The 22,753-nt window shown below is 36.8% G+C and overlaps 1 protein-coding gene across 3 annotated transcripts in view; it reads left to right on the top strand.

The window, feature by feature from the left end:
- The window catches only part of ATP6V1H (ATPase H+ transporting V1 subunit H), a 40,869-nt gene that overhangs the window by 5,712 nt on the left and 12,404 nt on the right, over positions 1-22,753 (top strand). For 2 of the 3 annotated variants that reach the window (XM_053467677.1, XM_053467678.1), the window contains exons 5-14: positions 718-807; positions 1,488-1,601; positions 2,707-2,811; positions 4,042-4,095; positions 7,104-7,201; positions 7,782-7,974; positions 9,517-9,695; positions 15,332-15,457; positions 17,256-17,357; positions 20,307-20,420. In XM_053467677.1, coding sequence (XP_053323652.1) covers positions 718-807; positions 1,488-1,601; positions 2,707-2,811; positions 4,042-4,095; positions 7,104-7,201; positions 7,782-7,974; positions 9,517-9,695; positions 15,332-15,457; positions 17,256-17,357; positions 20,307-20,420 — 1,175 coding nt within the window. Of the gene's footprint in view, positions 1-717; positions 808-1,487; positions 1,602-2,706; positions 2,812-4,041; positions 4,096-7,103; positions 7,202-7,781; positions 7,975-9,516; positions 9,696-15,331; positions 15,458-17,255; positions 17,358-20,306; positions 20,425-22,753 lie in introns of those variants that run through there. The other variant, XM_053467679.1, reaches the window with a different exon arrangement.

Raw genomic sequence — 22,753 nt, 5'->3', positions numbered from 1 at the left:
TGGCATGGCCTGTGCAGGCATGGCAATTGATGGACAGAGTTAAAGGGGCCGTAGGAAAGACAAAGACAAAACATGTAGAAGGCAAAGACCAACTGCTGAGTTGTAAGGAATGCTAGAACTACATATAGCATATACTCAAATAATGCTGCATTGAAAGCGATAATATTTAGCAAATCCATGCACCTCATCAGAGTTAAGTCTCCAGAACTACCTGAAAAGTGTTATCCAATTCTAGTACAAATAAATCTACCTTCTCTTATGTAATTTTTACCATCCATATGCAAATAAAGAACCCATGCTGGGAATAAATAGTAACATACAATGTTCTCTTATTTCATATCTCTTGTTAGAATACTTAATAGACATTTGGCTCTCTTGCCAGTTTTGAATTCAGATCAGTATTGACAGTATTTTATTTTGCTTGCAATAATAATTGACAGATGGACAGGGTGTAAGTATAGAATAAAAACCCATATATAACCAAGCCAACTAATAGCAACCAAAGATCCATTCTAATACAACTGACACTCAAATATTTTCTATGTGTTACATATTTATATACTTTTTATACCGGTGCTTTTTTTAATACTTTTCTCTGTTTGTACTTTACCTGCTGTTTGCAGAAATAACAAACATCCATTCTAAGAATATTTCACAATTCTTGTGATTTTACAATTGTAAAGCTTATTGCTGACGTGCTTTTGGTTTTTTTTATAGTGCGCTAAAACTTTTATCAACTTGATGACTCATATTTCCAAGGAACAAACAGTGCAGTACATTTTAACTATGGTGGATGATATGCTTCAGGTATGTTATTTTCACATTCAGATTTTCTTTCTTGCTTATGCTGGTCAGGGGTCTATTTTTTCTCTTACAAAAGCATAACTATTTTATAACTGTGCATAGATGTCTAAATTCAAGCCACATTTGAAAAATGAGCAGAAAGTTGCACTTTCCAACCCAGGGAAAAACATTGCTGCATTTAATATTTTTTCTCTAATATTTTATACTAAACATAAAGTGGAAAGGTCGGTCATTGTGAAAAGGTTACTTTACTTTGTAAAAACAAAACATGCTAAAAACGTCATCACTGACCTTAATGTGAAGAAGGTTAATTAGTTATCCTTTTATTTACAATAAAGGAACATGATTTTCACATTCTTAAATTTAGCATCTTTGAAAATAATTTTCAAAGATGGCACCAAGCAAATGTCTGCATGTTTTGGATTATGTCTGTATCCAAAATTATATATATTTCCTGGTTCCTTTTAAGAACGGAAATAAGGATGCCAAGTACAAATCTTTACCATTCCTTATGTTTGTCACCCCATTCCCTCTAGATAGATGTATCAGTTTGTCTTAGTCTGCCAATTCTCATCTTGTCATACCCCTTGAATATATGTATTGTAGGAAGCGCTGCATAAATTGTTGGCGCTATATAAGTAAAACATAATAATAACGTTAACGAATATTTATTTTGCTTTTAGGAGAATCACCAGCGCGTCAGTATATTTTTTGACTATGCTCGCCGTGGGAAGAACACTGCATGGTCTTACTTTCTACCAATGCTGAATCGCCAAGACCTCTTCACTGTGCACATGGTAAAAATAGACCTAAGAATTATATTTAGTTCTTAGCCTGTTTTTTATTTATTTTATTTTTTTAAGAATTTCACATCATTGTATCAGATCAGTGTATTCATATCCAAGAAAACATAATTTCCATCGCTAAAACATTAACAATAATAGAAACATGGTATCCAAAAATAAACAGGTATGTTTTCACTTGATTTTGATTTATATGAATATTGAGTATTATGTTTAATATAATATATATATATATATATATATATATATATATATATATATATTATATTGAATATTAAGTACAATTTTAAGTGCAAGTTTTTTTTTAAATAGATTTTAATTATGGGGCTAGTTTGATCAAAGTAATTTTCTTTGCTCTTTATAGAAAAGTCAAAAAGTTGTCTCTTTACATAGAAACCAGCAGCTTCGCTAGATTGTATATTTCATACACTTATACTTGGTCACAGGCATGGATAGGATTGTTTGTTATAGGAGAAGCTCGTATGTTTCCATTCAAACACAAGTCTGTGTGTAAGTAATCACGCGAGTGATCAGCACCTCCACTCCACACTGAAAGATATCTTTTACTTATTTGTTTATTTTACACGATCGTATCCAGCTTTCATAAGGTGGTGGAGGTGGATTTGGAGAGTGCGACCTCATATGAGATATGTTATTTGCCTCCCATGCCTCGACAACCACTTATCTCATACTTTACAAATGTGATGAATAAACATAAACTGCCGTTTTGCTTAGTGATACAGTTAAATAGCATCAGAACGTTAAAGAAACCGTTGACAATAAAGCATACAAAGGAAAATCAAATATAATGGCTAGAATGCAAATTAAAGCTTGCTTTTGGCGTTTTTAGTAATCTAATATTACCCGTTAAACTAAATTATTATTATTTTTGTAAAGGTTTTAACAAGCGGCACTTGAGTGGCTGAACTTGATGTTTTTTTTCTTATTTTTTAACCTCAAAAAAATGATTCAGTATGTTGTAGTGTGGGCGTAGGTTACACAAGGTAAAGACTGAGAATGATGTGTCCTTCAAAGAGAATCTTCTTTTTAATGGTTTCATAAAAGAAATCTGTATATGTATTTTGGTTTATTCTTTCAGGCTGCACGCATAATTGCGAAATTGGCTGCTTGGGGGAGAGAATTGATGGAAGGCAGTGATTTGAATTACTACTTCAATTGGATTAAAACCCAGCTAAGCTCACAGGTAGCTGTATGAAATATACTTAACAATTTCTTTCGATTTCTTTATAAACTGGCTCAGATTTAATGGTTATTGCTAGTTCATTAGATATTGATATCTCACTTGGTTTAGAGTTATTTACTCTGCGTAATGGGGAAAAAAAGAAGTCTGCCCGCAAAACACTGAAGAAAATGTAAAGCTAAAAATATATTGATGGTTATCAATCATCTCATCTAGTTCTCCTGTTTTCTTCTGATTTAAAAAAACAGTCCTTGGTCTCGTCTTCGGGACACCTTTATGCTTATTTCATGCTGGGAGGCTGTTCCATTCATCTACCACCTTCTCCCTAAAGTCAAACCTCCTTATATTACATCTAAGCCACTGATCCTCTAGTTTTAGATTATGTCTCTTGTTCTAACGTTCTCTCCCTCTGAACATGTATCCATCTGTAAAATACTTTTATGTATTAAGTTGAGACACGCTAATACTCTGTGCACCCTTTGCATGGGAGAAACTGCTTCCTGTTTCATTCTGTGTAGATTCCATGACCACTCATTTTGTGTTTAGACACGCAGTTAAAAGGCAAAACATGCATTTTCAACCACTAGTACCCGAATTGAGTCCTGGAGGTACATGTCTCAAGATTGTAAGCGTGTGAGCAGGGCTCTCTCAACCTAATGTATCGGTTTGTCTTAGTCTGTCAATTCTCGTCTTGTCATACCCCTTGAATTTATGTATTGTATTAAGCGCTGCGTAAACTGTTGGCACTATGTAAATCAAAAATAATAATAATAATGAATCCCTTTAAGAGGTTTGCTTGCCAGATCACGTACCTTGACACAATAAACGTATTAGTTGTGTGTGAAGGATAGCACACTTTCTAAACGTGTTACTGTGAGATGTAGCACAGTAGCGTATCCTCTTGAAACACCTGGAATCATTTGTGTGACCTACGTGAAAACTGGAAACCCTGTCTTTAATGTGTTTGGAGGCTTTTTAGCTGCGTGATCACCAATAAATGTTTACACCTTATACCAGAATTATCCAACTCAGGTCTTGAGTCCCACAACAACACTATATATCACTGTTGGATATTCTTGGATATCTAAAAATACTAGCCAAGAGTTGGACACCCGAGCACCTTTTTAATAAAAGACCTTGTGTTATCCTCCGAAGGAAAGTATGTTGACTATTTTAACTTATTGACTTCATTAATCATACATGTAAATCACAAAATACATTTTTGTACCACAGAAATTACGGGGAAGTGGCAGCGCAGTGGAAACAGGAACTGTCTCGCCCAGCGACGTGAGTATTATTGGAAACCTATTGTAATACCGCATCTGTTTATTTTGTGTGGCCCAAATATACTCTGTTTCCTAGGCATCTTTCAATGATAATGGTTCTTTCTACCTGTTGAGTTCACTACTGTAGTTTGATTAAAATGTATAGTCTAGTATAGTTGTCCTACCTGCACTTCCAGGCTGGATCTAGTTTGAGTGTCTGACATTTCATGACACGCGATTACAAGGATGACCGTGGAAATTACGTAATGGAAAATCATGTATTGATAGCAACCTTAGTAAATTAACTAAAAATGATATGTGTGAGTGTCTAATTTAGGTTAATAAGAGTCTGCATCATTAAAACCGTATTCTACCAATGCAGCTTTTCCATCTCGCCATCATGATGATAATCTACAGCTCACATAATTGATCCTTTTTAAATGGTAAAACAATCCTGCAAGTGGATTCCTTACTTATGGATTTTATTCACATTCCATGTATGACACTTTTTTTTCCCATCATGGTTTATTGCAGGCAGAAAAGGTTAACCATTCTTCCCTATGAGCACGTGAACAGTGTTTGTGATACAGCTGCACTGGTGCTATAGTGATAGATATACAGTCGTGGCCAAAAGTTTTGAGAACGAGAATGAACTATTGGTCTTCACGAACTTTGCTGCTTCAGTGTTCTTAGATATGTTTGCCAGATGTTACTATGGTATAATGAATTTCATAAGTGTCAAAGGCTTTTTATTGACAATTGCATTAAGTTTATGCAAAGAGTCAATATTTGCAGTGTTGACCCCTCTTTTTCAAGACCTCTGCGATCCGCTCTGGCATGCTGGCAATTTACTTCTCGGTCACATCCTCGCTGATCACTGTTTGGAGTTTGTCAGAATTTGTGGGTTTTTGTTTGTCCGCCCGCCTTTTGAGGATTGACCACAAGTTCTCAATGGGATTAAGGTGTGGGGAGTTTCCTGGCCATAGACCCAGAATTTCGATGTTTTGTTCCCCGAGCCACTTAATTATTACTTTTGCCTTATGGCAAGGTGCTCCATCATGCTGGAAAAGGCATTGTTCATCACCAAACTGTTGTTGGATGGTTGGGAGAAGTTGCTCTTGAAGGATGTGTTGGAACCATTCTTTATTCATGCCTGTGTTCTATTCATTGTGAGTGAGCCCACTCCCTTGGCTGAGAAGCAACCCCACACATGAATGGTCTCAGGATGCTTTACTGTTGGCATGACACAGGACTGATGGTAGCGCTCACCTTTTCTTCTCCGGATAACCTTTTTTTTTCGGATGCCCCAAACAATCAGAAAGTGGATTCATCAGAGAAAATGACTTTACCCCAGTCCTCAGCAGTCCAATCCCTGTACCTTTTGCAGAATATCAGTCTGTCCCTTTTGTTTGTCGTGGAGAGAAGTGGCTTCTACATAACTTTTTATTTCATTAAAGTTGCATTGTCGATTTACTGTTCTTATTGCATTAATTTATTTTGTAAAAACCCTTCTGAATGTAATTGTTCCTACAGAACATTGTGGTAACGGATATGTAATTGGCTATGTGTATTGTTAATTTAGAAGGCTGGAAAATGAACTTGTAATTCCCATAGCAGTGAAAGAGCTTACCTTGTGTCCTTCTGCTAAAAGCTAACCTATAATGATACATCTAAAAACATCTAAAAACATCTTTTTTTTTCTTCTTCAATTTAATAACATTTCTTGCCCAAGATTTCTGCAGTAGGATTTCATCAGACTATTATAGCCTTACTTTAATTTTAATGGTCTTGTTGAACCCATTGAGTTCACTTCGACTGTAATTGCATTTAATTGCCATTATCATTATTGATCAAAATACGAGGTAAATGTGCTGTTCTTGGTTAATGGACTTGGTTTTGTATTTTTAGATGCAGGGATCTTCGTTGGTCCTTTTTAGACATTCTTGCCTTACTTTATTTTTCCATTCTTATAGCACTTTATGAATTAGTAAGTGCTTTGTGGGGGGGAAATAGTTTACCAAATGTCATATGTCAACAGCTCTTATGACCGATGAGGTACCTGTTTAAAAAGGCGACAGGGGTTCTAATCATCTCCCGACATCTGCTTCCCTGGCAATCAATTGTATATTTATTTATAATTATGTAAATGATAATATGTTTTCAGGGATAAAACGCTGTACTGTTCTATCTATACTTGATCAATTACGTTAGGGAATTAACACCTATGTCGTTCTTATGAATACTAGCCATAGGGTTTTGATTACACGTGAATTTTATCGGCACACTGGTAAAATATTGATAAATGCATACATCCCAATAGACCTAACCAGAGCTCTAGACAACCTGGCACCACTAGAAGTGCGAACAACGTCTCGACTCCTCTAATCCACCATATTAAACCACCACTGACTGATCAAAGATTTTAGGCCTGGGTCTAATCTTTCCAATGTGATGCGTTTTTGCATTTATTTTGTATAATATGCCTGAGGAAGAGACCAGAGAGAGATCCCGAAAGCTTCTACTCTAAATCTACTCAGTCAATATAGGTATCAACTTGACTCTACTGGTCTCCTGCACATCACAATGGTTTCATTAATAGATAAAAGCACACTATAGAATTGCACATCCTAAATAAGCATTTATCTTGTTATTTGATCATCAAATCTGCATTCTTTTTTTTTATACTTGTCTAGTTTTTGGAATAGTGTTATTTTGAGGAGTTCATATGCAATTCTTTGCTAACTGGTGTGGCACAATAGTGTTTTTTCTCTTAGTAGCAATAAATTATGTGTTTCTCTTCTCACCTCCACATTGAGATCTGAGTGGGAGAAATGGTCAAAATGTTCAGCGTCCCCTAATTGGCCACTTTCCTAATTCACTGCAATTCCATTTTTTCCCTAATCCAATATAAATCAACCGTTTTATTTGATGCATTTTCTTTCTTTCTCTAACTAAATATCTTCTCTGAAATGAAATAATTGCCCTCTGTCTTTCAATCGGCTTATAGCCTGATGTTATTTGCGTTTGCAGAGCTCGCAGTATGTACAGTGTGTTGCTGGATGCCTGCAGCTGATGCTTAGGGTTAATGAATATCGCTTTGCGTGGGTTGAAGCAGATGGTGTCAACTGGTAAGAGTTCTTATACACTTTTAATAATAAGTGCTAAGGATGGCTTGAGTAATTACCGTCACCATGGATTTAGGAGCATTTTGTGAATACTAGTAATATGATTATAGAAAAATGTAGGATTTCACAAATAGCAGCAGAAAAGCGCGCTTGAAAGAAAAGTTCAGCATGTCTTTATAGTAAGTTTTCTGTCTTAACAACAGGGAAATTACATTTAAATGAAGATCGGCATTATATGATATCTAATCGTGGAAGGAATATATAATTATATTGGGAAAAGCTATATTCTACAATTAGCACTTCTTACAATACACATATTAAGGGCATATGACAAGAGTAGAGTTTACAGACTAAGACAAACCGATATATATTGTGGATTTCTCAAAAGCCCTATTAGTGATTTATGTGTCATTCATTATATTCTTGTAGGAGACGCTTACCAAGGCCCTTTAGAATGTTTACTGAAATCACCGAGCTTAAAGGTTCATTTCTGCGGCAAACTCCCTGTTTAGTGAATACATCACGGAGATATGAAAAACCCCATACCAGTGCATTGAACATGCTTTTGTTCTTCTATTTTCAGTATCATGGCAGTCCTGAGTAACAAATGCGGATTTCAGCTTCAATATCAAATGATCTTTTCACTCTGGCTTCTCGCGTTCAGCCCGCAAATGTGCGAGTATCTTCGACGATACAACATCGTGCCGGTTCTGTCAGACATCCTCCAGGAATCTGTCAAAGAGAAAGTGACAAGAATCATTCTAGCAGCTTTCAAAGTATGTCACCCTTTTGTTCGTTCGGTATTGAAAGTCAGTCTTTCTGAACTGTCTGGATTCAGAACACTTCAAATGATGTTAATTGCTTTCATTTAAAAGAAGCAGCAAGTGAAATTCGGTGAATTTTCCACAGTTTCTTTTGTTTCAGCAGGAGAGAACAAGTTGACTAGAATGGGTCTTATCTTCCGTTAAATTCTGATTCAGAAAGTCTATTTTCCCTTATTATTGTTATTGACTGATGTAACGATGCCTTTAACATGGAATCGTAGAACTTGACGGCGGATAACAACCAATTAGCCCACCCATACTGCCTGTTTTTCATGTTGTAAAGCCACGGACCCTCTAATTTTAGACTGTGTTCTAATATCCATTCAGCTTTGAACTATACTATTTTTGTACTTTGTTAGAAACATTTTAATACATTTTAAGGAACTTATCACATCCCTATCTTCTCTTCTCCATGCTATACATAATGAAATCACCATAAAATATAAAAATATGCTCAATAAAACCACTCTGTGCAAAATAAAAAGTAGAAACATATCTTTAGCTTATGTACCAAGATTACATTAAAAAAATGCCTGTAGTAATGATGTATTGTAGTCACTCTTTAGTGGAACAGTTTACTGCTCACTATACCCAGAGCTTTTGATTATCAAATATGAGATGTGACACTCCGTTGGTCTTCATTTCCCCAAGTCCTTCAAGTCTTCTCTGTATAGAGCAACTCGGGACACAATGTGCTTGATGCTCTCCCACAACGAGTTTCACTTACCTGGTGACAAATCATACATCTGTTATGGAATTAGTGAGCATTTTTAGCACAGCAATTAGTAGTGGTTAAAAATATAGGTTAGAAAAAGGCAAGGTTTAAAACCACAACCACGGATAATAATTTCTGTCATGGCTTTCCAATGGAATGCAAAACACTACAAAGCACATATGAAACCTGTTTCTAATGATCTACATTTGCTGATTGGATGCTGTTCATAGCAGTCTAGTCAGATAAAACGTTATGGATATTATTATGGATCAATTAACTTATGAAATCAATATTGATATAACAATTTCAATACTATGATTTTGTCTGCAATAAAGACAGTTTTGTCATTCACTTTTTTATGGTCACAATTTTCTTAAATCAGGTGAAAAATCATTTATATTGATGCCTTAAATACAGTTTCAGAATATATTTATTACTGTTATTTTCTTCCTAAATAACATTATGAATGTGTTTTCTATTAGCAGTCCTATTATTGTCATTGCTTTCAGAACATTTGTGTATGTGCACTTTTATAGATTATTGCTTGACAGATTATCAATTATTTAAGTTCTCTGTGATGGTAACATTTGACCTGTACCTTTTTTTTCACCTACATTTATATCCAAAATTGAATTTCAACATAATTTACCGGCTGCACACGGCATTGTAGACCTGCTGACATGGCAACACTTAAAACCGTACTGACGGTTTCGAAAAACACAACTTTTTTTTGTTTGTTTGCTTGAGTCAGTGTGATCAATCTGTGCATCTAATTGCAGAACCTATTCGAAAAATCCACTGAAAGAGAGACCCGCCAGGAGTATGCACTCGCCATGATTCAGTGCAAAGTGCTGAAACAGCTGGAGAACCTGGAACAGCAGAAGTATGATGATGAAGATATTGTCGAAGATATCAAATTCCTTTTGGAAAAACTTGGAGAAAGTGTCCAGGATTTGAGGTACAGTATAATATATTTGTATATGTGTCTGCAGAATTAGCTCTATCAAAACTTATTCCAAAGATCTATGAACCATGGAGATTATGGATAAAGATGCTGCAGTCCCTTAAATATTGTTTGTGTCATAATGGGCTTGGATTTTGTTTTCTATAAAATACGCACCATGAATTTAATAATGGATTGTTACACATTTTTACATAACATGATATTTCATTAGATGTAGTTTGTCATTGGCTACTAAGCCTGACTGTGTTTAGAGAAAAATGTGCTTCCAAATATTGGTTTGGCATTGCCCAGTCCAATTACATTATACAGTAACAGTACCCTAGCGCTGATCTATGACCTCAACAATGCTAACAAGCACTAAACAAAGAGTGGAGGCCAGTATTTGTCTCTGTAATGCTGCCCTCGGATCAGTAAAAGTTTTTTCAACTGGTTTTAAGTTTAGATCACCAGCAATTGTGTTCTGTTTTATTGTGTAGTGAACTGAATTTTTAATTTCAAAACTTTTTTATGGTACTGAAAATGTTTATTTTAAATGTGCAGTAAAGTAACAGGGTTATTATTGTCTTAAACCAAAATAGACAAATTATCCTCATTCCCTTGAAACCAATTTTAAAAGCTTGTATTCCTAGAACACATGTTTTGATCACATTAATAATAATTAATAGAGAAGCTTACTTTTATTCGTTAAAAAATAATAATTTCCCCAAAATAATAACAAAAGTAATCATAAATAATCCAACCTTTTACTGAGCCTTAGATTTGAAGTAGGGCATTTGTTCATAAAAAGCTTTTGATTAGTTTTAGTTTTTTTTTCTATTTTTCTGTTCTGGTAGGCTTGTCTTTAAACTGCACTTTAATCTAATCCAAGGAATCCTGAAAAACAAGTACAATTCTGACCATCAAAAGAATTCCAAAGAATTCTAAAAACTAGAACTAACTCTTGTTAAACTGATACGAAAATTAACAAATACGTGGTAGTCTGAATTAGATAAAACATTTTATTTTAGTTTCTTTAACAGCTGACATGTTTTCTATGGCACAATAATGTGTATTGATATAAAAAAAAAAGAAATCACAGTTCTTTAAAAAAAAATTGTGCTCGCAGTCATAACTTACAGCTTGTACATGGTTTAATTTTGGTTTCCCAGGGTCCTTTTAAGGCTGATCCTTTAGCTTTCCGGAGTTTCGAATAGTCAAGAGAAGATTAGAAAGTCCCTAAATGTAACCCTTGGTGATGCCCTGCAATCGAGAGCACACAATTTTAAATGTTGTCAGAATCTGAACATGTATGGATCCTCGCAGGCACCCTGAAAATGTTTGACTTTTATTTGTCTTTAAAACTTAAAGATGAAAAATGGAATCACAGTTTGGGTAGAGGTCATCTACACTCACTGGCCACTTTATTAGGTACACCTGTTCAATTGCTTGTTAACACAAATAGCTAATCAGCCAATCACATGGCAGGAACTCAATGCATTTAGGCATGTAGACGTGGTCAAGACAACTTGCTGAAGTTCCAACCAAGCATCAGAATGGGGAAGAAAGGGGATATAAGTGACTTTGAACGTGGCATGGTTGTTGGTGCAAGGTGGATTGATCTGAGTATTTCAGAAACTGCTGATCTACTGGGGTTTTCACACACAACCATCTATAGGGTTTACAGAGAATGGTCCAAAAAAGAGAAAATATACAGTAAGCGGCAGTTGTGTGGACGAAAATGCCTGGTTGAGGTCAGAGGAGAATGGGTAGACTGGTTCGAGATGAAAGGCAACAGTTACTCGAATAACCACTCGTTACAACCAAGGTATGCAGAATACCATCTCTGAACGCACAACACGTCGAACATTGAAGCAGATGGACTACAGCAGCAGAAGACCCCACCGGGTGCCTCCTGTCAGCTAAGAACAGGAAACTGAGGCTACAATTCGCACAAACTCACCAAAATTGGACAATAGAAGACTGGAAGAACATTGCCTAGTCTGACGAGTCTCGATTCCAGCTGCGACATTCAGATCACAGGGTCAGACTTTGGAGTAACAACATGAAAGCAGGGATTCATGAGGTTCAGGCTGGTGGTGTAAGGGTGTGTGGGACATTGTCTTGGCACACCTTGGGCCCCATAGTACCAACTGAGCATCGTTAAAAGGTGGTCCAACCCGGTACTAGGAAGGTGTACCTTTTATAAAGTGGCCAGTAAGTGTGTGTCATAACATATAGGATTATGCACTCTCTTAAGTCTGTGGTTTAGTGAATTCATGGTTTGTTCACTAAAGAGATAGCGAAAGTGGTGTTAAACTCCCTGAGTTCACTGTGCTTTGTAAAGGGTTGTCTCTTGTTAAATTTTCTAGCTATAAGAGTTGAGAGGGCCCTGCTTAATGCATGGATCAGTCAGCAAGGTGACTTTTCGTTAAAATATGCCTTTTTATACAGGGCCTTCCAAGCTGTTCCTGGAACCCAGTCTCATAGGGATTGGCCATTTAGAATGTAAAGTCATTCTTGCAGATGGAGATGAAAGTCTCTTGCAAGCTTTTCTTTAAACCTCTCTTTGGTGAATAAACTCGTGTGAGCGGACATGTCATGGGACCTCCTCTTCTTTTAATTTGTGGTTTACATTTTCTTTTTACCCATTGCTTTAAAGAGCTATAGCTGAGCAAGTATGTGTAAATGACTTGCTAAACACCTTGCTACCTGAAAGCCTGCTGTTTGTGTGTAAATTTATGTTTAAAAAATACGTAATTGCGGTAAAGTTAGTTGACAACGCTTGAGTCAGAGTGTACCCTGCAATTGTCATATCGGGGAGAGGGGATATGATCAGCCGCCATCATAGAAAAATGGTGTTGCTGTTACATGTTGTTCTGTATCAAATATTGTACATATTTGTTTCTTTGATGACCCTCCTATGCATCTTCGACCAGGGCTTCTCCCCCTTCCCTCTGCAGCACATCATTTCAATTGCTCTGTTGGGTATGACTTGTATGTCAAAGGCCTTTCTGAAACCCTATCTACTATCATGGTTCTCCACTTGTGTTTGACAGGAGAAACAGTTGTACAGATCCACTGCATCTCTTGCTGTTATACGAGATAATGGAAGCTGTAGAAATTCTTATTTATTTATTTATTTTTAGACACTCGTCGCTGTCTATGAGTCGGTCACAAGCTTATAATAATGTTCAGTGCCATATAATGTGAAACTGGTCACGTCTCCGATATCTTTTAAACCAGTCTGTCCAGATAATTAGGTGCTTTTATAAAACGGCATCAATCACACTGGGTATCTGTACACAATCTTCTATGCCTGTGATCTGGCCTTCCTCAGATTTCGGTACTTGCCCGCTGTGCATGAATTACTTTTCATTTGGTAGAATAGGATTGTGTTGGCATTTAGAGGTCCGGCAGCTGACATTTCTGCTTTTCCCTGCTCATTATGGCTCAAGCGACCTCTTTGCTGTGCTGAACCTTATGTGATCCTTTCAAGCAGCTTCTTTTAAGTGTTTCCTAAGTGAAATCTTTAAATAGTCGCATGCTTGTTTTGCAGAGGGAATTGATTGATCCATTTCTAGCAGCCAAGAGGCTATTTGATGAAAGTTAAATGTGTGTCTTATTAATATTCATAGGATGTAAGTAGCCTGTATTAGTGATCGCAGGCATCTGTGCTCATTAAAAAGAAAGCTTCTTTAGACAAAGAATGACTTATTGCGCAATAGGCTCTGTGCTGTTCGGTTGATTTATGAGAAATATTCAACAAGTTTTAAAGGGAAAGACCCGAGTATTGTACGAGGACCTCATATTCAATATACCGTAATTGCTTGATTATAAGACGAGGTTTTTTCCAGAGCAAATGCTCTGAAAAATACCCCTCGTCTTATAATCAGGGTCGTCTTATAATCAGACCTCAAATAGGTCTGATTATGAGACTAAGATCCAGATCCCCCGCAGCGATGCAGGGGACCTGGATCCTCCTGTGTTAACCCCCCCAACTTACCGGTGCTTCTGAGTCCCCGGTGCTTCATCCGGGCTGCGTGTAGAGCTCTACGCGATACAATCGCGTAGAGCTCTACACGATACAATCGCGTAGAGCTCTACACGATACAATCGCGTAGAGCTCTACACGATACAATCGCGTAGAGATCTACACGCTGCCCAGACTAAGCACTGGGGACTCAGAAGCACCGGTAAGTTGGAGGGGGGGCATAACACAGGAGGATGCAGGGGACCTGGATCCTCCTGTGTTATGCCCCCCCCCTCCAACTTACCGGTGCTTCTGAGTCCCCGGTGCTTAGTCCGGGCAGCGTGTAGAGCTCTACGTGATTCGCGTGGAGCTCTACATGCTGCCCGGACTAAGCACCGGGGGCTCAGATGCAGGGGACCAGGATCCTCCTGTGTTATGCGCCCCCCCCCACTCAGAAGCACCGGTAAGTTTGGAGGAGGGAGGGGGAGTGTTAAATGGGGGGTGTAAGGCATTTCTGGAGGCAGAGTGCTCTGTGAAATGCCTTTTAACCCCTATAATACCACTCTGCCTCCTGAAATGCCTTTTACCTCCCTATATGCCACTCTGCCCCATAATATGCCCCTTAACCCCCTAAATGCCAGAGTGGCATATAGGGGTATAAGGCATTTCTGGAGGCAGAGTGGCACATAGGGGTCAAAAGGCATATCATGGGGCACAGTGGCATATAGAGGGTTAAAAGGCGTATCATGGGGCACAGTGGCATATATGGGGTATAAGGCATTTCTGGGGCAGAGTGGCAAGCCTGGGGGCAGATGTGCATAACTGGGGGGGCAGGTTGGAAAAAAAAAAGGAAATAAAAACAAAATATTTTTCTCAATCATAGCTTTTATTAACAAACAATTGTTCACATAGTTTACATGAACTAACATTTACTGGTAAAACTTTTTTCCTACAGGGTCGTCTTATATTCAGGCTTTTTCTTTTTTTCATAAGTTAATATTCAGATTTTGGGGGGTCGTCTTATAATCAGGGTCGTCTTATAATCGAGGAAATACGGTATATACTTTACCATATGTACTTCTAAAACGATAACCATTCTATACATTGATGCTTATGCTAGGGTTGCTTACTTGCGATACCAAATTATTTTCAAAGTAAGTGAAACTCGACTAAAAACACCACAATGATAATGTGCCAATATTTATGACACTGTACTTGCATTTTTAATGTACATTTTCAACATAGCCAGGAATTCATATTCAAATCATTTTATTTTTAAGATCAGTGTGAAATTTTGTAAATTAAAGAATAAACTTTTGATTTATTGATTAGTGTTAATAATTCTTTGAGTTCATTATGAAAAGGTGAAGAATTAGATTATTATTATTTATTCTATGGACTTTAGTGGCAAATATCCAAATACATATGGGGAAAATAAAGTTATAGGTCTATATCTATCTTAGAAAGTGGTCTCATCACCAAAGCAACCAGTGGACTTTTTTTTAAATTTATGACTCCATTCTGTTCTCACAGCTTTTTTTTTTCTTAATCATAATCACTTGAGATTCTGGATCTGTGTATTTATACATTTCAAACAAGGCGTCAGACACTCCAGTGTTATGTTTGCATACAAACCCCTCAGTAGCATTATTGTTCAATGTTTTTGTCTTCACACTTGCAGCTCATTTGATGAGTACAGTTCCGAGTTGAAATCAGGAAGATTGGAATGGAGCCCAGTACACAAATCAGAGAAATTTTGGAGAGAGAATGCTGGAAGATTGAATGAGAAAAACTATGAACTCTTGAAGTAAGGAAACCTTATAGACAATGTCCACTTCATTTTATTTTATTTTGTAAAAAAAAAAAAAAAAAAAAGCATATAGCGTATCATTTATATATCATTATTTTCCAAAATCTTTACATACATAGGATGCAAAACGAAAACCTGTTTAAAACAGCAGTAGCTATTTCATTATTTATCCCAGAAAGAGTAGTGAAAAAAAAAATAAATGCAGGTAAAGTAGCCTTTAATGCTATATTGTTACGATTATAATGTATAGTGATTGGGCTAAAGTCTCTTGTTTTATAATATCACATTCACTGTTTTTGAATCCAGGCAGTTTCAGTCTCTAACGGAAATGTAACACTGTGTTTAAATTTAGTTTCATGAAAAGAAAATTACCCGGTAATGTTCTATGCAGTTAGAGTTCTCAATCTCCTTTGCAGATAAAAGATGTTCGTTTCACTGTGATGTATAAATTAACTGAGTTTCTTTTGTGTTATAGATATCCGCAGTAGATTAAAATTACCTTTAACATTATCAGTTTTAATAGAAAAAATAAGTTTTGACAAGTTTGGCCTCGTTTCATTCTTTGGACTGGAGGCTAATTTTATATTTGTGCGCAGAATGATTATCCAAATTATCATTATATTCATATAGTAATCACATGTATGTATATGTGTATTAGACATGTGCAAATAGGCCAAATACTATTTGGACAAATACTTTGGTTCATTTTTGGCCCATTTGTTTTCGGTCCCTGCCAATTTGGTTTAGATGAAATAAGATTCAGTGCCCACATTCATGCTCGCATTCTCATTCTTGTTCACTCTAACACTCTCTAAATGTTTCCCTACATTCTCTGATGACTATTCCTACCTCTTCTTGTTTTTCATCTTCTACCTTCTGCCTTTTCATCTTCTCTCCTTTATCGTTATTGCAAACTTTTGCCACATTTGCAGTCTGTGGAGAGAATCTGCGTCACCGAAAGTGCCATGATTTCACCCTAAGGTGAACTTCCACAAAATCGCGGAAATTTTGTTGACGCCCTCTACCTCGATCCTCCCATCAGGCAATAGGATTTCAGCGTATGCGTCACAATTTTGGCGGAAGTTCACCTTAGGGCAAAATAGCGGCACTTCCGTTGACGTCTTCTCCTCTGAGGGATGAGGGGGGAGAGGACGTCACCGGAAGCGCTGCTATTTTGGCAGAAGTTTAAGCCAGGTTATGTCAGTGTAGATGCAGATGAAGAGAGAAGATAAAATAAATGAGAGAAGATGAAGATGCGGAAGTGGTTGGCAAAGAAGGTCCACAACTATATCCAAACACAATTCTTAGTGTGGAGGGGAACTTTGCTTAGATCAGGATCTATGTTATAATCTCATTCTTTACATTGAGGTAAGTGTAGGCTAGGCCATAACATGCAAAATGGATGGCTTATGGGAATCAAAATAGGTTTAGCACAAAGTATAGATCTGTACCTTAAATAGATACCTGATACAAATGTTCTTACATACATCATGCTGGTAATAACCAGTTAAGCATCATGGGAGCTCTTCTCCTCTATTACCTGGAGAATAAAAGACTTGCCACTTCACTTATTGTGTTATCATTTAGTAGCCAAGGATGAGGTAGTAAAGAAATCTTATTGCCATTTACATTTTTGAATAAATGAATTCCAAAATAAAATGCTGTTCTCAAATATAATCAAAAGGGATTGTAATACCCTAATGTCTTATTGCAAAGGACAGCGCTGAGGGTGGCTTTTTAATTTTCTCAGATGTCTTTTTTTTGCCTATAGTTGATTATCTTTTCTTGATTTCAGAATTTTAACTAAACTTCTGGAAGTTTCTGATGACCCCCAAGTTCTGGCAGTATCAGCACATGATATAGGGGAATATGTACGCCATTACCCCAGAGGAAAGAGGCAAGTATAGCTTGGTTGCCTAAGGTTTTAATAACGTTTGACTGTATATATTTTATTATACGCAAGTGCTCTTTTTTTGGACATGATACCTTCCATTCAACCACCGGTTAAAGGGTTTTCTTTCATAAATAACATCTGTTAGACGTTTGGAGTGAAAAGGAAGGATTCCTTATTCTGATTTATTGTGGAAATTAAAGAAAGTAGGCAAATTTGGACATGAATTTTTTATGATTATGTGAAAGGCAGCTTTAGGAGCAGATAATGGTGCTCCTGCTTCTTAAAAATAAAAAAGCACATTCTGTCCATAAAAATAACATGAAATGGATCCGAAATACAGTGTAAACGTCGTTAATGTTGTAAATGGCTATGGTTTTTACTGGAATATCTTCATAGGCGTACGGAGGTCTTTTATCAGCAACCATCACTTTTGCAATTATGTTAGCACAGCTAGAAATGTCATTGTTTTCCATGAAAACCGCTAAGTGACCCCAAATAGTCCTATTTGCTTCCAGTGTATAGCTTGATGTCCTCGGTGGGGTCCTTTTATTACTGCTCCCCCCCCCCGCTCATATGCTGCTTTCTTTTCCAACAATTACAAAAGCAGCCCGCACATTTTACATGCATACAATTCTTCCAAGGACATTTCTCTCTCTATAGTTGCCATAGACCCTTTTCGTTATTAATGATATTCCACGAATTTTAAAGAGATAACTAAAAACATTCAGATGTCTGAATGATACAGACAACAGAATAGAACATGATAATAACAGATACAGAATATACCATAAATAGTAAATGGGCATTGAGTCAGTTGTAGGCGGCAGTTCCTTATCGTTTTCCCTTTCAGTCTTTTGATTTATTTTGTCTTTGAAACTATTGGCAATGCCCTGCTTAAATGAATGCGGCGCTGTAATAAATCATTATCCTTTCACGGGGCCTCTTGGTACAGTTAATGCTGCTAGAGAAAGAATAGGAGAAGACGTCAAATGGATATAGTCAAATAGGTTTTGAGAGCTCCCTGAGAGTTTGATATATATACCAGTCATTTCGTTCTAAATCAGGTGGCTCATTTTAGCCATTGGCTTTCATTGTTCACGGTGTCAAGCTGGGGTAACGAAGACTGAGCTGTTCTATCGTTTGGCACAGGTAGTATGACAAAGAGCTACCCCAAAACATATTTTGCAAGAACTAGATTTTCTTGTAATAAAGAAACCTAGCACAATATAAAAAAAAACTTGTTTCAGATCAGTAGTAATAAAAAAAAAAAAAAGAAATCTTTACCTACAACTCATGCATAGTGCTACCTCTAAGAAACGGACCATTGTGCCGTTTCATAGTTATTATTATTTTGAGACAGCTCTCTTTCCCAACAGTTCTACATAGTCTGGCTTTTTTTTCATTATTATTTCTCACGCTGACTAGGCACTCTTTTTTGTTTTGCAATTAAGGTTGCATATTTTGTCTAGTAGCTGCATTTTCTTTTAATTCTACTATTAAATTATACGCAACACTAGGACCATAACCTATTCTGACATTTAATAAATGGATTCTAGATAGAAATGCTTACCCGGAGATTTCCGTGTGCTGTGCATACATCGTATTTACCTTCTTTTCCAAATGGGAACGCATACATCTACTGGCTGGCTGGATGTGTATAAGGAAATATTAGCAGTAGGAAGAAAAATTGTATTCTTCTAAGAAACGCAAGAACAGTCTGGCAGTTCTAAGCTGATTGACAGCTGAGAGGCATAGATATTGCCTGAGGGGTAATTCATTTTCTGTTTCCATGTGGCCTCCATCTTTACCATGATACTCTATTTCAGCCTTGATGTGTGTGGAAGTTTTAAAGATTTTTAGAATACCCGGGACCAATAAAGTCTTTTTTCAAACTGTCTTCACATTGATCAATATAAACGGTAGGGGCTTCTGCTACCTTTATCTAAGCAGGGCTTCACTGGTCAGTAACACGTTCCGGTCTGCCAACCTCGATGGCATTAGCACTTGTAAGTGGTTCTTATTTCTGCACATGTGACGTATTTCCAGTTGTATAGCTTTTACACTGCTTGTATTGAACTGCTCTTGCTTATTGTTTTTCGTTGTTTAGATTGAATCTTACTTGTTATATATTCTTTCTAAGACCTCTGTAAATAACCACTTTATGATGAAGAAGAAAAGCTCAATATTAAGCATGCTTCTTTTGGCTGAAGTGTGACACTTACAAGCATTTAAGTAGCTTTCCATTGATTATAGCGAGTTGCATTTGCGAAGAACTTAAGCACTTGAATGGAAGGTTTTATGGTCTATTGAAAGGTTAGCTTGCTAGATAATGTAAGGAAGAGCTTTCTGAAGGCGTCGCATCTGATCCATGTTTATAATCCGTTGTCAACCAAACACTGTCTATTGAGCTGTTTCAGAATGCAATTCAGAAACTGTTGGTACTTCAGTTGTTTGGTGTTGAAACTTAAATGGATACTCCAGCCATCATATACACAATACTTCCTGCTAGCTCTGGATCCTTTAAATGTCCATGTGGTCTCCATATGCAGTTGAATCCCTCTTCCCTTAAAAAGTAAAGTTTACAGTGTTGAGGCAGTTTGAGATGAACCCATTCTTCTCAAATGCATAACATTCCAAAGGGGCACCACTGGCAGACTTTCCTACAAGGGCTATCAACCTTGTATACTACTGAAAAGCCATCTTGGCCATTTCTGAATGCACGTTTGGAGAGGTTGACCTCAATTTGCTATAACTCGCAATTGTTTGCATAATGCTTTTTATTCAGGGGGGAGATGCTTGGTTATGTTTAGCGTGTATTGATAACCTGCTGTATGCATAACGTTTATACCTAAAGAATACTGCATTTGCAAGCTGCTGTTATTTTCCTATGTAGGCTTTGTCATCAGTGAAGTAGTGAAGCTGCCAATAAGCCAAAGTCTTTCTCTCTTCTAGGGTGATTGAGCAGTTGGGTGGCAAGCAGCTGGTAATGAACCACATGCATCATGAAGACCAACAAGTCCGTTACAATGCATTGCTCGCTGTGCAGAAACTCATGGTGCATAACTGGTAAGATACGAGTCATTGGGGATGATTGGTCCAGTTCTGAAGGGGTTCACAAGGTGCAAAACATCTGGCATTAATGACACCTGTAATTAGTTATTTGGAGTACATTTCTCACATAAATAATGAGATCTTCCGAGATACTTAGATATTTAGAGCACAATAAATTACAATTTAAGAGGGGAAACATGTTGTTCCTCTTTTGATGACTTAATGTTGTATTGCTGCTAGGCCTTGTCCATTATGATGACTTTACAAAGCATTTGCAAACTCCATTTATTATCCCAAACTACATGGTTGTGTTTAAAAGGAAAATGATAAACATTAATCTAGCAAGATTTCTAGACAATATACAGATACATATTTAAATTTGCCTTGCTATGAGCACCCTTTAACCACATTTTGTGAATCCACCCATCATGTCAAGATGAAGCCTTTGGTTACATATCTGTTCATCTTCACAATTTGTATTGAGGCTGTTTTATTTGTCCACAGTAATAATGTTTTTTTTTTAATTTTGTTATTTTGAGCCCATCTTCTTTTTGTATGGCTCAGTGATAATCATCCTATAGTGCGTATAGCTGTGTGCATGATAAGATTGTGCGGTGCCCCTGTTCTCCTCTGAGTATAGACTCTAGATTCATATACATATACCATATATTTATACCACATATGGTTAATACAGGTAAAAACAAAAGTCACATTGTGGATAGCAATAGATTCTGTGCTTATCATTTTACATTACTTTTTAAAACAGTGTTAGAAGAGAAAAAAAAATCTAAATACTATAATTCTGTTTATTTAGGTTTTTTATCAAGTAGACAATACATTCAGATACATGTGATTTCCTGCCACTACTCTGATGTCAGTGGAAGCTCAGCTCGCCTTAACTTTAGTAAGAGTGCTACTGAGCGTGTGCAGGAAGTGTACTTAAAAATGCTTCCTTTTACAGCGGACAGCCGAGGGGGAGGTATTAAAGGACATATAAGTATTGGTTTCTAACTCCTTTAAAAGCAGATATGCTTGGAACATTTTGCATACAGTAAAATACCGCGGGGGGGGGGTGATATGCATTTTACATGAGAATAGGTCATTTAAGTTATAATATGTTTGAGCTGGGGCCCCTCGCATTTATTAAAGTGACTAGGGGCAGTAGGGTACTTTCGTTTAAGCCAGTGATGGTTAATATGTTATTTGTAATGTCTCTGTATGATATATAATATTTATGTGTATTTTAGCATCCCTGATAACATTCTAAAATGACCACAAAGGCAACAATTGAAATTAATTTAGTAGTTTCTTCTCCACAAAGAAGGAAAGTTTTGTTCGTTATGCAAAAGTCATCGCCGTGTCAAATTACTACATAACGGTTGCCTACATAAAGTTTTTTTTTTTTTTTGGTCCACGCTGTGATTCTGTGCATGGCTACAAAATTAAGCATAATTCCTACAACAGCAAGTGACATAAAACCTGCGGGGTTGGTAAGTGGGAAGATGGAACTCGTAAAATAGTAGCAGTAAATAGAAAATTGTTGTTTTCCTGCCTCCTGATTCTGCCGCTTCTTCGCCTCACATTACCGGCTAGTACCATCATATTTGTTTTCATTGCAATAACTGAAATAGATTTTTCTAATAACGTGATGTTGGAAGTACATCTGAGCGAATGGTAATGAACGCAAAAGCATTACTTCGTGCCTACATTTTCTCGGTGGTGGATAAGATGCTTCTTTGTAACTAATTGCTTAATCTTCAGAACAAAGTACATTTCCTCGAAGAAAATGCACGCAGTGAGTGCTTCCAAGTACTTTCTTTACAAAACCTCCTCTTTGTAATCAATAGGCTGTTTTAGAGGTAGGGTAAAGGAGCTAAAGGAACTGATGAATAAAAACTCTTCAGAATACTACAGAATGGTGCTTACTCATACATATAAAATGAAATAATTGATCATTGGTATTGCTGTAAAAAGGTTGGGCAGCTATATTCGGGGGAATCCTTAGAGGACCACTGAGTAATTTTTAATATCATTAAAAAAAACAAATAATCTCCCTCCCGTTCCCTTTATACTGTGTCTATTGTAAACACTATGAAAAATGTTCAGACTACCCTTTTCCTGCATCGTAGCCAGTCTACAATAGCATGTTCCAAAAGCATAGATGGGGGGGCTGCTGTACCCTAATACAATCTGGAATTGCACCATTAAATGCAAATAACTATGCTCCCATACGACAGACACACCACAACCGAAACCGTGTTTTGCCCTGAAAACTCCATAAATATAAAAATGGGTATTTCTATAAAATTCACAAACTATATTTTAGAAATTATTGGTAGTGTTTTATG

The sequence above is a fragment of the Spea bombifrons genome, chromosome 5 (genome assembly GCF_027358695.1).
Source record: "Spea bombifrons isolate aSpeBom1 chromosome 5, aSpeBom1.2.pri, whole genome shotgun sequence".
Classification (NCBI taxonomy): Eukaryota; Metazoa; Chordata; class Amphibia; order Anura; family Pelobatidae; genus Spea; species Spea bombifrons.
This window is presented reverse-complemented; position numbering and strand designations above follow the sequence as displayed.